Raw genomic sequence first — 16,277 nt, forward strand, 5'->3', positions numbered from 1 at the left:
AGGCGACAGTTATTAGGAGCAGAAATGTAGAATTAAACTCTGTAATGTCCCGCTGTGAAGTGTGTTCTTCTTTTGTCTCCTCAGCCTCTCCGTGTGTCATCATGAGCGTGCCGGACTACCTGCAGTGTGCTGAAGATCACCAGACGGTGCTGGTTCTGGTGCAGCCGCTGGGCGCCGTCCCCGAGGACGACTTCTTCAGCGTGTACAAGCGTGTGGCGAGCGTGTGCCAGGTGAGCGTGGGAGACAACCAGCGCTCTCTGTCCGTGCGCTACCGGCACCACTACGCCCCCGAGAACGGGGAGTGGGGTGAGTTCCAGTCGCACCGCAGGGTTGTAGGGCTGGTGGCCGTAGCCTGGTGTCCTGCGGCGGGCAGCGAGTGGGCACTTACGTCCGAGAGGTTCCGGGCCATGAAGGAGAGACTCGGCCCTGCGCTGTACGACTCGCGCCTGCTGACATTCGGGTTGATCGAACACGCCACCGCCGAGCTCCAGCGACCCGACGTAGCCTTCTTCCCCACGTACGACAACTGCCCCGAGCTCGAGAAGACCGTAGAGGACTTCATCCAGTCCATCTTCATCGTGCTCGAGTCCAAAAGGCTGGATCGGGCTACGGATAAATCCGGGGATAAGATCCCACTCATGTGCGTGCCGTTCGAGAAGAAGGACTTTGTCGGATTGGATACGGACAGCAGGTGAGTTCCTCACACGCAGACTCGGCGTTCAGAGAGCAAGACACCTGAGCACAGAGTCTAAAGAGTTCAAATCATCCAGTTAACCATTTTATTTGTTGATTAGAGACAGAACTGGTCCGATGCTCTGTCAGTAGCTGTCAGATGGAAGTCGGGGAAAAAAACCTGAGGTGGATCAGATCAGACCTGTTAAACATCCCGGAGAAATATAAAACGTCTGGAATCTTTTCTGGACTTTTTTTGCTCCTTCTTCCGTTTCGGGGTTTTATTTCCTTTTTTTTTCTTTCGCTTTGTTTTATTTCTCTTTCTTTCTTCTCCACTTTCACGCTTGCTGTCGTGTGAGTTTGTTGTCGGGTGTGAAAAGGTGAGTCGGCGGTGAAGTCAGAGTGACGTCCCCGTCCCCGTCTCACTAGTCCCTCCCCTTCCCCCTCCTGCTCCTCTTCCGTCGCCGTGATCCTCCGCTCAGCACTCGTCTGTTCCTGTGTCGAGTCGGATAGACAGCAGGAGTTATTCTGTGCCTCTCTTTTCTCTTTCTCCCCCCTTCTTGTCCTCATCGCTCTGCTTCTTCCCCTGAGAAGAGTCGCTCTGTAGACGTTCCTGCTCCACAGTGTTCTTGATGGTGCTGATGTTGCAGTGTAAATGAGTGTGTTGTTGTTGTGAGTGATGATGTTGTGTGTCTAAGAGACTGTGGTGTCTCCTGTAAGGCACTATAAGAAGCGCTGTCAGGGCCGCATGAGGAAGCACGTGGGGGATCTGTGTCTGCAGGCGGGAATGATACAGGACGCTCTGGTGCACTACCACATGGCTGTCGAGCTGCTGCGCGCCGTCAATGACTTCCTCTGGCTGGGAGGTAAGAACCGGACCGGATCGGACCGAGTCAGATCAGGACTCACACACTGAAACTAAATCATAACTCTGATCTGTGTGTCTCTCTCTGTCTCCCCCTCTCTGTATCTCTGTCTGTGTCTCTGTCTGTCTGTCTGTGTGTCTCTCTCTGTCTCCCCCTCTCTGTATCTCTGTCTTTGTGTCTGTGTGTCTCTCTCTGTCTCCCCCTCTCTGGGTGTCTCTGTCTGTCTATGTGTCTCTCTCTGTCTCCCCCTCTCTGGGTGTCTCTGTCTGTCTGTCTGTCTATGTGTCTCTCTCTCTGTCTCCCCCTCTCTGGCTGTCTCTGTGTCTGTCTGTCTGTCTATGTGTCTCTCTCTGTCTCCTCCTCTCTGGCTGTCTCTGTGTCTGTCTGTCTATGTGTCTCTCTGTCTGTCTGTCTGTCTGTCTGTGTCTCTCTGTCTCCCCCTCTCCCCCTCTCTGTCTGTCTGTCTGTCTGTCTGTCTGTCTGTCTGTCTGTCTCTCTGTGTGTCTCTCTCTGTCTCACCCTCGCTGTGTTTCTCTCTCTCAGCTGCTCTTGAGGGTCTCTGCTCAGCCTCAGTAATAATCCATTACCCCGGAGGCACGGCCGGAAAGGGCGGCGCACGCAAACCCGTCGTCTCCACGACGACAGATGGTGGGAAGAGACACCGTCCAGGTCAGTGCATCACCTCAGTGCTGAAACACGTTCGCTTCTAAAGTAACAGTGAATCCTTATAACACTTAAAAGCATCTCAGAGTCTGTAGCACACCTCGGTCTGGTGCTTCAGGGCTGAGGACAGCGGTGGACAAACTCTACAGATGGTGACCCAGATGTTAGATCTCTGACTTGTCCCAGTTTACTTCAGACATAAAGCTGAGATCCACATGGATCCACATGAACATCTGGAATATGCTGTGAACACAAGCGTTGTGTAGAACATCATTATTACTTTATATTACTTTACGCTGATTGCTCGTTTCGTCTTCCCTGCTGCTCGTACACACGCCCTTTTATGGAGTTTTGTGGGCGTCGCTAAATGCAAACGAGCTGCATCATGAGGGCGCTTTAGTTACACTTGGTCACTTCGTGTGTTGTCTCTGATCCGATAGCTATCTGATTTGTTAAAACTGTCCCATTTACATTAGGCCACATAAACGCGTCTCTGAGAATCGGATATCGATCCCATCTTTCCACTCCCGCCCAAACTGCTAATATATTTTACCTCATTTCCAGGGTAATTGAGACGGAACACACTTTGGTGTAAGCGGTTTTCAGAACGCGATCAAAAAGACAAAAACCCGTTACGACGTTTATGCTACAAAAAACAGTGTTTACTGTTTGCTGCGTTTTCGCTGGCGGCAGCAGCGCGTTTTAAGACCCGACGAGACGCCTGGGTGAAAGATCACCTGTGAGTGACGTAGTTCCGTTTGGGAGGAGTGTAGCGCTGATGTATGTGGCTTGAACAACCACATGCATTTACACCTGTCCAGTTTCATCTGAAACGCGTCCCAGACCACCTCCTGAAGGGGTTTGTACCATCGGATTTATATCCGTCTCCAAAACGTTTCAGAGGGCATTTAGACCTGGTCTTTTTACCATCGGGTAGCTATCTGATCACAGAAAACGCAGGAAGTGACCAGGTGTAAAAAGCCCCAAAGAATGCTGGCCATGCAAGAACGAGTACTCACTAACAGATTTACACAGATTTGTGAACACTGTGTAAGAGAAATAGGCCTTTTGTGTACATAGGACAAGTCTGAAAAATGGGCAAAAACAAAAGTGTTGCGTTTATAATTTTGTTCAGTGGAACATGTGATACAGTTTAAGGGGCGTATTGTGTGTGAGTGTGTGAGTGTGTGAGTGTGTGAGTGTGTGAGTGTGTGAGTGTGTGTGAGTGTGTGAGAGTGTGTGAGTGTGTGAGTGTGTGTGAGTGTGTGAGTGTGTGTGTGTGAGAGTGTGAGTGTGTGAGTGTGAGTGTGTGAGTAAGTGAGTGTGTGTCCTGAAGCCTCTGTGAGCGTTCCTGTTAATACGCCAGTTCATTTCGAGTCTGTTTACATTTTCTAAAGGAATTTTTTTTAGCCGTGTTTAAACAGAATCTTTTCTGTAAGTCTTCTGTTCCTAATGTGTTCATGTTCATGTTCAGATGCTTTTCTAACCATAAAAAGCCTCCTGACTGTCCGACTGCTCGACACTGCTGGGGTTCTTCTACTCTGTGTCTGGCTTTGTCTGCTCTGTTCAGCATTATTACTAACGTCTGATGGTCCTACGGGTTTCAGCGGTAAAGCGTTATGAATGAACACACGTCTGGATTTTAATAACCAACATCCTGAGCGCTGTGTTTTCATCCACTACTCATTCTGAAGTCTCATCGGTCGAGAGGAAACCATGAATGCAGAGACTGAACAAGGTGGGCGGGGCATACTCTCCGTCTCCTGTCAATCAATGTGAAAACGGCCAATTACGGCAATTTATCATTTACATCTACAACATTAAGGATCGTTTCGCCTCTCTTATCGACTATTTATTGTTACATCACACCTACTTACCTCAGTGTGATGTAATCTCTTAAGCCACGATCTTGTGAGCCAATAAAAAAAGAGGGCGGGGTTTAGCGTCTCTGAGTGGAATCTGACATCATAACGTTTTTCTTCTAATCGATGTTTTTAAAATTTTTTATATTTACATTTATTTATATAGAATTTTTTTTTGATGAAGAATAAAATGATTTTATGCATATATATATATATATATTAAAAAAAAAAAGACTAACCTTAATTCAATCCTTTGTTTCATTACAGGAGAGAACGCTGTGTTCCTCTACCTCAGATTAGCGCTTTGGTTCTGTTGGCCTATTAGTGGGCGGGGCTTCTGTTTTCTCTGCAGTGTTTTGGCCAATGAGTGTTGTTTTAGGGAGCAGAAATTTTTCTTAAAACATAAAATTCGTGCACAATATTTTGTGTGCACTTGTAATGCGTTTGTTTTGATTTTGAGCTCGATGAAGGATGACAATACCACGCTCACGATCGTTGGTGTTAAAACCCCGGCACAATAACCAACAAAGCTTGCACGTCTCCTAATAATGTCTTAACACCGTTAACATGTCTGGACCAGTCGTTTTCAGCACTGCTGCAGAGTTCGTCTTCTTCTTCTTCTTCTTCTTATTAAACAGCAATAAGAGGTTTTTTAAATAACATGTTTAAACAAATACATTCTTTATTTTTATATCCCCCCCCATACTGAAATGATATTTCCGCCAATGATTGTTGCTACGTCCTGATTTTCACCTGATATGAGTTTTTTTCACAGGAGTTTCTGATCGGGTGTCTGTTGCTAGGCAACCAGTCGTGACGTTCTAACAGAGCGTCGTTTCACGCTGAACACGTCGAGCGCCCCACATGAGTTAACACTGTAAAAGCCAGAGCAGAGTTTTATAGCCCCGGGGTTACACGGCATGCTTCGTACCTACGTTACACGTGTAGAGAGACACGTGTAAGGCCATTTTATTACATCTCAATTAAAATGCGAAAGATTGGCACGTTTATAGAATGTTAGCGTTAGCAGGACAACGTTGATCTAACCATGCAGCAGTGCTGAAACATGCAGCGTAGAACTAATCCAACCAGACTGTCTGTTTCTATTCCTCTCTCTCTCTCTCTCTCTCTCTCTCTCTCTGTGTATGTGTCTTCAGGAGCTCAGGAGGTTCTCATTGACCCAGGTACAGTACAGTTCTGCTCTGTGCTGCATGCTGAAGCTCCCCGTTCCACTCCCTGGACCTAATCCTGGGCTTGTTCTAGTCCTCCACGCTCTCCTTTTTTTTTTTTAACCAGTGAACGCTTGTCACGTTTCCCCTTTGATCTGCGTGCACGTGTGTGTGTGTGTGTGTGTGTGTGTTTGTGTATCTATAAATCACTTGATCTTCTAGACTATTCATCACACTGTTATAAACACAAGTGACAGTTATAGAGGATGTCATAACGCTCATAAACACCGAGCGGATAGGGCGAAAGTGTGACTCTTGGTTCAGAAAATATGGTGTGTCTCATATTCAGTTGATTTACAGATCACACGACCACCTTAAAGTCGGGGTCTCCGATGTTTGAGAAACGCTTCAGAAAATTAGTCAGAATGACAAATTAAACAAAAATCAAAACTAACGTGTAGCCAATGAGAAGTAAGGGGCGGGGCTTGTCGATATGTGGCGGAGAGAGTGTTCAGTGCGCATGTGTGACGTTAGCAGAAAACGGTTTTAACATCGACATGGAGGATAAAAACAAAGAAAGAAAGAGAAGAAAGACTTACGATAAGGACAAGAAGTAGGACGTGTTAATATAGGATCAGCTTTCCAGCGCTGGAGAGAACTGAAGGAGCAGGAAGTTGGCCACATATTCACAGGTTGGAGTTTCCTGAGTCAATAACTCCTGAGCTAAACGCTGTTACTACACAAATAACACCTCTTTTCTATCGTAGTAATGTAGAGAGGCAGCTACAACCGCGTTTTGTGTAGTAACAGCGTTTAGCTCAGGAGTTATCGACTCGGGAAACTCCGACCTGTGAATATGTGGCCGACTTTACTTAAGACGCCGAGGCGCTTTTTTCCTTCTCGATAGGTGAGTAACGTTGGTTTTGCTTTGTTACACAGAACTAATATATGCCTTTGTCCTTTACATCATTATGCTTGTGTGGCATTTTTGCTTGTTTGTTTATCTACAATCGTATTGTTCTTCCCTTCAGCTATGATAAAGACACGTTTCTTTCTGTTAGTCGCCTGGGTTACGTATGTATGTGTGGGCGGAGCTATCGAGACAGGGGCGGGACCCATTTGGTTTAGGGGCGTGTTTGTTTTGGTGATTTTATATGTCACCGTTGGCTTTCAAACATCGGAGACCCCACCTTTAATGACTACTTATCTGTTTTTTCTTCATTACCGTACAGTTATTTATATATTTCAGCTGAATATTCACCAGTTTCAGCTCAGACTGAGTTTAGTGTTAATTACACCTCGAGGTGCGACTCGAGTCGTCAGCGAGCGGTGAGGATTAAACTCCGAGACGTCGATTTAAGACGTGCCGTATTTGTGCTTGACCGTTTCCATGGTGACACGTTTTTTTTTTGTTTACTAATTAGTTACCTATGGAAAACGTTACACACTGAAAAACCTTCTGTGCTCGTCTCCGTGGTCGTTCTGTAAGCGTTTGTCTGAAATAGGAACTCACTTTGTCGTCAGTCCACACACACACACACACACACACACACACACACACACACACACACACAGAGTGTTGGAAAGTTGTGTAGTTATGTAATATTTAATGTTGATGTGTTCGAAGCATGACTCGAGTGTAATAAACATGCATGGAATATCATAACGCTTCATTCTTCTTCCTTTTTCTCTCCTGTCTCATCGTAGCGTCTCGGCTTTTATCCACTTTCTCCTCCTCTTCTCTTTTTTGTCTGTTGAATGGATCGGTCTGCGTTCTCCCCGGCCCTTTCTCATCCGTCTCCTTTTGTCTATTCTCTCAGCTTTTCTTCTCTTCTCTTCTTTTTTTAATCAGTATTTTTTGTCTTCTCTCTCTTCACCTCTTCTTCGTCATTTATTCTCTTCCTTTCTCCTTATCTCGTCTTATCTCTTTTTCCCCTCGTTTTGTCTCTTCTTGGCCTCTTTTACTATCTCTTTGTTTATTTTTTTCTCATTTCGTCCCTTCTTCTGTCTTCACATTTCGTCTCTCAGGTCTCGTGAATGTCCTCACTGCCTGTGCTTGTCTCTACCTTCCACTGTGTCTCCTTTCATCCTTTCTTTTCCTGTCTGTTCTGTTCTTCTCTCGTTTGTCCGTTTTCATGTCTAACCCCTGAATCCTCCCCTTTTTATGCTTTCAACTCTTAACTCGTTTCTCTTAATGTCCTGTAATTTCATGCCTCTGTTTCTCATCCGTGTGTGTGTGTGTGTGTGTGTGTATGTGGTCGGTCCTCAGGTGCTCTGACCTCCAGTAGTGGTATCAGCGCTGACACTAGCAGCGAGATCGGCCGAGCCAAGAACTGTCTGAGTCCAGAGGACATTATCGAGAAGTACAAAGAGGCCATCTCTTATTACGGCAAGGTAAACACACACACACACACACACACACACACACACACACAAATACACATGGACTGTCACTTCAATTGGACTGACGACAATAAATATAAAATTTCTCATGAGCAATTTTTGAAAGGGGGGACACAAATAATAGTCAAATTGTACTTATAAAGACATGTCCCCAAAGTGAAAAACCTTGCTTTTATCATTATTATTGTAGCATGGAGAAATGTTCCATTTCTCCGTCATTTTATCTAGTCTATGACGCTGCAAGGCAAGTTTGTTTATACTGTAGCACATTTCATACACGATGTTCATTCAAAGTGCTTTACATAAAGTAAAAGTATCATAAAAAATAATCACCAAAATAAAAACAAGTAAATAAAATAGGTTTAAAATTGTATTTAAAACTAATTAAGACGCTTAATAACAATAGAAATTGATTATACAAAAAAAAAACACAGTGAGGTCAGTTCGGACGTAGCACAGTGCTCATTTAGTAAATGCACAGCTAAACAATATGCTAATTGTGGCCGTTAATGTTAAGTTAACATTATGCCGAGTCGTCCCAAATAAAACGATGCATGGGAAACGGCTTTGGCGTGTTAGTTACAGTGCACTATGGAACAAGCTATTGTAAACAAGCTAATCGCTAATATAGCAGATTCATAGAAAATTACATCGGTAATCAGCATTTTTGCCGCAACTAATTTATAATTGAGTCTGCATCAACTACATTAAAGTGAATAAAATCTCATACTTAATGGAGTTCAACATTAATTGAGCCGCAGCCACACACCTGACTCGTGTGTGAAGAGTAGGGAAGATGACCTGGGAAAGCAGGCAGTGGGTCAAACCACTTCGAGGAAGGGGAGGGGGAACTGTGGGTCAAACCACTGTGAGGAAGGAAATACATATATTTTTCATAATAGACAGTGCGATATTTTTAAATAATTTTTTTGGGATTTACGCCCATGCTCTCAGGACATTTATCATCCTTACACACACCTGAACACTTTTCACCTCCAAGAAGTGTTTCTGAGTGTTTCTGATGATGTCCAGTTGGGGGCAGTGTGCTCACACACCTGAACGCCGTCACATCGACGTGGACGCTGCACGTCTCTGTGTGTTTTAGGTTCTTCTGTGATGTTAAGACCGGAATGTTCTGTCTACTGAAACTGAATCTCTCTCTCTCTCTCTCTCTCTCTCTCTCTCTCTCTCTCTCTCTCTCTCTCTCTCTCTCTCTCTTTTCAGTATAAGAACGCTGGGGTGATTGAGTTGGAGGCCTGTGTGAAAGCAGTGAGAGTTTTGGCCATTCAAAAGCGAGCCATGGAGGCATCAGATTTCCTGCAGAACGCAGTGTACATCAACCTGGGCCAGGTATCTCACACACTAACCCCTTAATCATGTCACATCCTGTCAGCTTATCTCTGTAATCTTTATTCACTCTGGTTAAAGATGGGAGGAGCTATTTTTTGGCTTTTCTGACCATTTCATCTGAACAACCTTTTACTATAGAAATGATTTCCAGTGAACAAGCTGTTCGTATAGACACGAGTCCCGCTGAAGAAGCTGTTCGTATAGACACGAGTCCCGGGTGAACACGCTGTTCGTATAGACACGAGTCCCGGGTGTACACGCTGTTCGTATAGACACGAGTCCCGGGTGTACACGCTGTTCGTATAGACACGAGTCCCGGGTGTACACGCTGTTCGTATAGACACGAGTCCCGGGTGTACACGCTGTTCGTATAGACACGAGTCCCGGGTGTACACGCTGTTCGTATAGACACGAGTCCCGGGTGAACAAGCTGTTCGTATAGACACGAGTCCCGGGTGTACGAGCTGTTCGTATAGACACGAGTCCCGGGTGTACGAGCTGTCCGTATAGACACGAGTCCCGGGTGAACGAGCTGTCCGTATAGACACGAGTCCCGGGTGAACGAGCTGTCCGTATAGACACGAGTCCCGGGTGTACAAGCTGTTCGTATAGACACGAGTCCCGGGTGAACAAGCTGTTCGTATAGACACGAGTCCCGGGTGAACGAGCTGTCCGTATAGACACGAGTCCCGGGTGAACGAGCTGTCCGTATAGACACGAGTCCCGGGTGTACAAGCTGTTCGTATAGACACGAGTCCCGGGTGAACAAGCTGTTCGTATAGACACGAGTCCCGGGTGAACGAGCTGTCCGTATAGACACGAGTCCCGGGTGAACGAGCTGTCCGTATAGACACGAGTCCCGGGTGAACAAGCTGTTCGTATAGACAGGAGTTTTATGTTACAGCCTTTTTAAAAATGCTTTAAATGATTGTCACATCAGTCTCTCCTCCACACGCCTTAATGATAGAACAAAGCATATATCATATTTCTGATAACTTTGAAAAGTTTTCAAAAGTGATGTTTTACATCGATATTCACACCCTTCTGCTGTGACACTTTAAATTTAGCTTAGATGCATCCCATTTGTTTAGCTCATCTTTGAGTTGTTTATCCGCATTGATCGCAGGCCATCTGTGCCAAATGCAATCGATTGGATGTGATTTGGAAGGCGCACACCTAATAAAAACCGAGCCATGAGGTCAAAGGAACTACCTGCAGAGCGCAGAGACAAGACTGTGTCGAGGCACAGATCTGGGGAAGGCTCCAAAAAGTTTCTGCTGCATTGAAGTTTCCCAAGAGCACAGTGACCTCCATAAACCTTACGTGAAGAAGTTTGGAACAACCAGAACTCTTTGTAGATCTGCTTGCCAGGTCAGACTATGCGATCAGGGGAGAGGGGTCAGGGAAAGAGAGGTGACCAATGACACCATGAGCTCCAGAGGTCATTTGGATGCGTGAGAAACTTGCAGAAGGTCAAGCATGAAGCATGCTGGTGGTAGTATTATGTTTTGGGGGAGTTTTTCAGCAGCAGGGACTAGAAGGGAAGCTGAAATACAGCAGTGTCCTTAAAGAAAATCTCTTCCCGAGTGCTCGACCTCAGACTGGGCCAGAGGTGCACGTCTAACAGGACAGAGACTCTAAATGCACAGCCAAGACAATGTAAGAGTGGCTTAGAGACAACTGTGCATGTTCTTGAGTGGCCCAGCCAGAGCCCACATTCTGTTTATCCAGCCTGTCCGGGCTTGACAGGTTCTGCAGAGAAGAATGGTAGAAAATCCCCAAGTCAGTTCTGTAAAGCTTATCGAATCATATCCTGAAAGACGTGAGGCTGTAAGTGCTGCTAAAGGTGCTTCACATAGGACCTAAGTCAGGGGTTTGAACTAGAGGTCTTCTCGGGTCTAAAAAAATGTACCCGACCCGAAGTAACCCAAATCACTTTTTACCCGAACCCGATGTGCATATATATATATATTTAAGAAAGACCCGACCCGAGACAAACCCGAAAAAATTAGACCCAAGTCCGACTCGACCCAATGGCTATTTTTTTTTTTTTACCCGACTGGACCCGAATGTTACTTTAGTGTAACTGCTACAGCGTGGATTTAAAATTGATTGACAGGTCTGTTCCAACGGAAATTAGCTTACCGCCAGTCAAACGATGTCTCAAGCGGTCTTGGCAAACAGAGGAGAGTTTGGAAAAGGACTCGAGTCGATGCACACACACAAGATACAGTAGTTCGGGTCTTCTCGGGCCCATTCGTTAAAAACACATTCATTTTAAATTACCCGAGACCCGACGGTGCTATTATTAAGCCCGACCCGTGTCCGAGGCACACGTGAAACTTTTAGACCCGAACCCGCTCGGGTCTCGGGTCGGACCTCGGGGTTTCGGATCTAAGTGGACCCGTGAAGACCTCTAGTTTGAACATAGTCCGAAGAGGTCCGATGCTTTTTGAATCACTGTATAGCTTAAACTTACATTAGTGTAACATTTAAAACCAGAGCTTTAAAATTAATAATAAAAATGTTAGCCAACAAGCAAAGGTCAAACCGTTGTTAAATCGGTGGCCTTCTTAGGTGTGCACAGAAACCTATAATGTACAGTACACAGGAAGCCATGTGTAAAAGCAGCACAGTCATCGTTCTCTCTTGTGTTTTCTCTTTAGCTTTCTGAAGAAGAGAAGATCCAGCGCTACAGTGTCCTGTCTGAGCTGTACGAACTGATCGGGTTCCACCGGAAGTCCGCGTTTTTTAAGCGCGTAGCGGCCATGCAGTGCGTTGCTCCTACCATCCCCGAACCAGGCTGGAAGGCTTGCTATAGATTACTGCTGGAGACGCTGCCTGGCTACAGTCTCTCTCTCGACCCTAAAGACTTTAGCAAAGGTAATAAAACTCATACTCTTCAACACGCATTAACCTGGCTTACAGAACCATTCCCATTATCTCAAATAATATACATTAGCAGAATTAGCGTCTCGGGTGTTTTTTTTTTTTTTTTTTTTTTTTTTAGTTATTCAGCAATAAAGTAGGCTACTGAAGCTGTATTATTCATACTTCATGGATAATGGGAGAAATCACAACAAACCTGCTTTTTAGGTGGTTTAAAGTTCTACAGGTGAAGCCCCTTACCTGAGTCTTAGACTGAAGAAGAGTTTTATTGGCCTTTTATGGTGCTGACATTAGGTAGATATTGTGTAGGTAATGTCTGTAGTTTTGAGAGTCACAAACGGCTGGAACCAAATCCCTTGTGTGTGTCAACACGCTCTGTTAATAAACCTGAATCTGATGTTGAACGAGGTATAACGTGTTGAATGAGATGTGCTAAGTGAGGTATAACATGATGTAAAAGTTTTAATAGATGCTGAATGAGATATAGTATGATGTTATATTAGATGTTGGATGTGAGGTGTCATGTACACTGGATATGAGGTATAGTAAATGTTCAGATGTGAGGTTTAATTAACAGATGCTGGAAGTGAGGTATAGTACATGATGGATGTGAGGTATAGTAGATGATGGATGTGAGGTGTAGTAGATAATGGATGTGAGGTGTAGTAGATGATGGATGTGAGGTATAGTAGATGATGGATGTGAGGTATAGTAGATGATGGATGTGAGGTATAGTAGATGATGGATGTGAGGTGTAGTAGATGATGGATGTGAGGTGTAGTAGATGATGGATGTGAGGTGTAGTAGATGATGGATGTGAGGTATAGTAGATGATGGATGTGAGGTATAGTAGATGACGGATGTGAGGTACAGTATATGTTGGATGTGTGGTGTAGCTGATGGATGTGGGGTATAGTAGATGTTGGATGTGAGGTATAGTAGACGACGGATGTGAGGTGTAGTAGACGACGGATGTGAGGTGTAGTAGACGACGGATGTGAGAGGTGTAGCAGTGGATGCCGGTTGTAAGATGTAGCATTAGATGCCAGTTGCGGGGTAGGGTAGATGTCGAACCCCGGGTGAGAGGTATAGCGCACGATGGGTGTGAGGTATAATGGAGGCTGAATGTGAGGTATAGTAGATGCTGGATGTGAAGTATAATGGACATGGGATGTGAAATGTGAGGTATAATGGACTCCGCCTGTGAGGTGTAGCAGTGGATGCCGGTTGTGGGGTAGAGTAGATGTCGGACACTGTAGGAATAGCGAACCTCAGGTGAGAGGTATAGCGAACGATGGGTGTGAGGTATAATGGAGGCTGGAAGTATATTATGTGAAGTATATTAGATGTTGAATGAAGTTTAAAAGATGTTGAATGGTATTTAATAAATGTCGAACTGGGTGTAATATTTCTCGAATGAGGCGTTGAATGAGGTATAGCAGATGCTAGATGAGGTTAAATAGATGGTAGAGGAGGTATAATGAAACTGAAATGAAGTGTAATAGACTTTAAGAGCAGTGTAGCGAGTGCTGAATGGTGTATATTCAGTATAATATTTAATATTATACAATGGATGTTAAATAAAGTATAATGGATGTTGAATTGGGTACAGATGATACGGGACCTGGGATAATAGACAGCCGTCCGTCGGTCGAGTTATAACACAAATGTTCGATTTAAATTTCTAAAGTTATTAAATCATTGAGAGAGATTTCATGGGAAGCAGGAACAAGGCCAGCACTCACCAGGCGTCGCATACTAAGAACAGACTCCCCCTGTGCCAGAAATTACAGTCACAAGGCTATGAAATGCAAGAAGTGATTGTACAACAGCACTGAAAATTGTTTATTATTCTTCATCACCATACCCCCTAGGAAGACATGGATGTCCTTTACTTTTATTTAGTTTTTTTTTATATCCTCCCCAGTCCAAAGCAGGAGATTTATGAACGTTAAAATGGGCACTTTGATTTTATTTGTGATATTAGTCATGCGCTTGCAGTCCGTCGATGGTGACTGGGACGACACACCAATAAACGCAGGTTCTGTTTGTTTAAATGTAAGTAAAGCTGTTCTTCAGGTAGCATCTCTGTGTAGAGAGGACTAAAGCGTCTCTGCGATGTCCTTGATTTTTATTTGGAAACTGTTTTGCTGGAGAAAAGATCGTCCGAACCCAGAGCTGACGGAAGGACTGATGACTGACTGACAGATTAAAAATATAAAGCCTTTTATCTAAAAGCCTCTCATCTCATCCCTCGTTCTTCATGTACACACATACATTAGTTTATTTTTACACCCGCATTTATCTGGCAGGCTGTTTGAAAGTGAAAGTGAAAGTGACGTGACGTACGGCTAAGTATGGTGACCCATACTCAGAGTTTGTTCTCTGTGCACACACACAGCAGTGAACACACACACACCGTGAACACACACCCGGAGCAGTGGGCAGCCATTTATGCTGCGGCACCCAGGGAGTAGCTGGGGGGGTTCGGTGCCTTGCTCAAGGGAACCTCGGTCGTGGCCGGTCCGAGACTCGGACCCACAACCTTAGGGTTAGGAGTCAGACTCTCTAACCATCAGGCCAAGACATAAGGCCATAAAGACTTTTATTAAAAACTCACCTCTGGAGATTGGACAGCAAAACATGGCAGCATGCGACTAAGTGTGATCTACTGTGGTGTGGTTTAAGAAGTTCACCAGAGGTGAGGAGTTTACACAATGTACATTTTGACCAATCAGCCAATAGGACAATAGCTGGGATTCGTTTCACCGTGTCATTCGGACCACTGGGTTAGAGTTTTATTTCTGGATATTTCAGTTTCTTTCCCGCTCGCTCCGTTTTCACTCGTCATACTGAGTAAACCGGAAAACAGGCGTGAAGAAGAACAGCGACCTCCAGCAATCATTTATGAGCATCATTTCATGCTTCAGTGAGTTTCCTGGATATGGGGAAGAAAACATTAATCTCTGCCCACAAAGTACCAGAAAGGAATATCAACATGTTTGCTGACAGAAACCACTGCATCCTCGTGAAAGCGGCTTTGCTCAAAAGAGATAAGAGTGAAGAACATACCAGCAGAGGCTTTATGGCGTCTGCTGCTAAGTACAGCAACTGACCGGAGAAATTTGGAGTTTCCTCCTGTTTCATCGTGTCCATGTTGATCACTGAACGTCTTTGTCGTGTCTCACTACGCAGTGGTGATAACGTGAAGCTCCTATTAAAGTAGACACAGTAGTGGATTTGTAGTGTTTTGTCAGTAGTTCTGTTTTTTTTTTCCCCTACAATACTGGAGTTGGGAGGCACGGTGGCTTAGCGGTTAGGACGTTCGCCTCACACCTCCAGGGTTGGGGGTTCGATTCCCGCCTCCGCCTTGTGTGTGTGGAGTTTGCATGTTCTCCCCGTGCCTCGGGGGTTTCCTCCTGGTACTCCGGTTTCCTCCCCCGGTCCAAAGACATGCATGGTAGGTTGATTGGCATCACTGGAAAATTGTCCGTAGTGTGTGTGTGTGAGTGAATGAGAGAGTGTGTGTGCCCTGTGATGGGTTGGCACTCCATCCAGGGTGTATCCTGCCTCGATGCAAGATGACGCCTGAGATAGGCACAGGCTCCCCGTGACCCGAGAAGTTCGGATAAGCGGTAGAAAATGAATGAATGAATGAATGAATACTAGAGTTGAGAGATTCATAGAAAAGCCCGTTTTTTTTTTTTTTTCCACTCAACTGTTTGTATCTTCAAAGTAAACACTGATATCAAACCCATTTCTGCTCTCTGAGGTTCCCTAAGTGCTTGTTCAACCACCACAATTCTGTGTAAGTTTATCTTCGGTGGGGAATAAAGCAGAGACATAAAGCTAATATTTGGCTGGTGTTGTGTTTTCCCTTTTCCTGTGAGAGGTTGGAGGTGGTGCTACGCTTGTATCTCAGGAGGACGTCGTCGCTAACACGGATACATGGCTAGTCTCAGCCTCAGATTTCATGCCTACAAACTGTTGGCTGAAAGTCTGATGCGTTTGACACGAAATTCGAAACACTTCAACAGTTTCTGATTGGTTGGGTTCTGTAAAGGATTTCCTGGGTTTTTCTTTTTTAAATGGTCCTCCTGGAAACAAAGCCGCCATGTTACTCTACTTCCCTCATGGAACAAGGAAGTTGTCGCAGTTATAGCTGTAAATGCTGGATTTTCCAAATGATGTGAAGTTCATGGTTTAGATTAAGGTCTGATTTTGTAGGGGACGTCTAGAGGCTTGTCGGGACGCCTCTAAACCTGACGCTAAACAAAACGAACCGTGATCAGTCGCTTTACATGTCCGTCAGAGTAAGACGCTCTCGTGGGCGGTCCTTGGCCAATAATAGCTGCTGTGGAGTCCAGACCTTATTTTGCCTTCAAAGAGCAAGAAATGAAGCA

The 16,277-nt window shown here is 45.0% G+C and overlaps 1 protein-coding gene across 8 annotated transcripts in view; it reads left to right on the forward strand.

The window, feature by feature from the left end:
- The window catches only part of trappc9 (trafficking protein particle complex subunit 9), a 209,727-nt gene that overhangs the window by 1,496 nt on the left and 191,954 nt on the right, over nucleotides 1–16,277 (forward strand). For 5 of the 8 annotated variants that reach the window (XM_047819251.1, XM_047819249.1, XM_047819252.1 and 2 more), the window contains exons 2-8: nucleotides 85–691; nucleotides 1,393–1,538; nucleotides 2,082–2,207; nucleotides 5,221–5,247; nucleotides 7,502–7,626; nucleotides 8,860–8,985; nucleotides 11,652–11,868. In XM_047819251.1, the coding sequence (XP_047675207.1) occupies nucleotides 102–691; nucleotides 1,393–1,538; nucleotides 2,082–2,207; nucleotides 5,221–5,247; nucleotides 7,502–7,626; nucleotides 8,860–8,985; nucleotides 11,652–11,868 (1,357 nt within the window). In that variant the 5' untranslated portion in view covers nucleotides 85–101. The remainder of the gene's footprint in view (nucleotides 1–84; nucleotides 692–1,392; nucleotides 1,539–2,081; nucleotides 2,208–5,220; nucleotides 5,248–7,501; nucleotides 7,627–8,859; nucleotides 8,986–11,651; nucleotides 11,869–16,277) is intronic. The other 3 variants (XM_047819253.1, XM_047819256.1, XM_047819257.1) reach the window with 1 other exon arrangement.

The sequence above is a fragment of the Tachysurus fulvidraco genome, chromosome 10 (assembly GCF_022655615.1).
Source record: "Tachysurus fulvidraco isolate hzauxx_2018 chromosome 10, HZAU_PFXX_2.0, whole genome shotgun sequence".
NCBI classification, from domain to species: domain Eukaryota; kingdom Metazoa; phylum Chordata; class Actinopteri; order Siluriformes; family Bagridae; genus Tachysurus; species Tachysurus fulvidraco.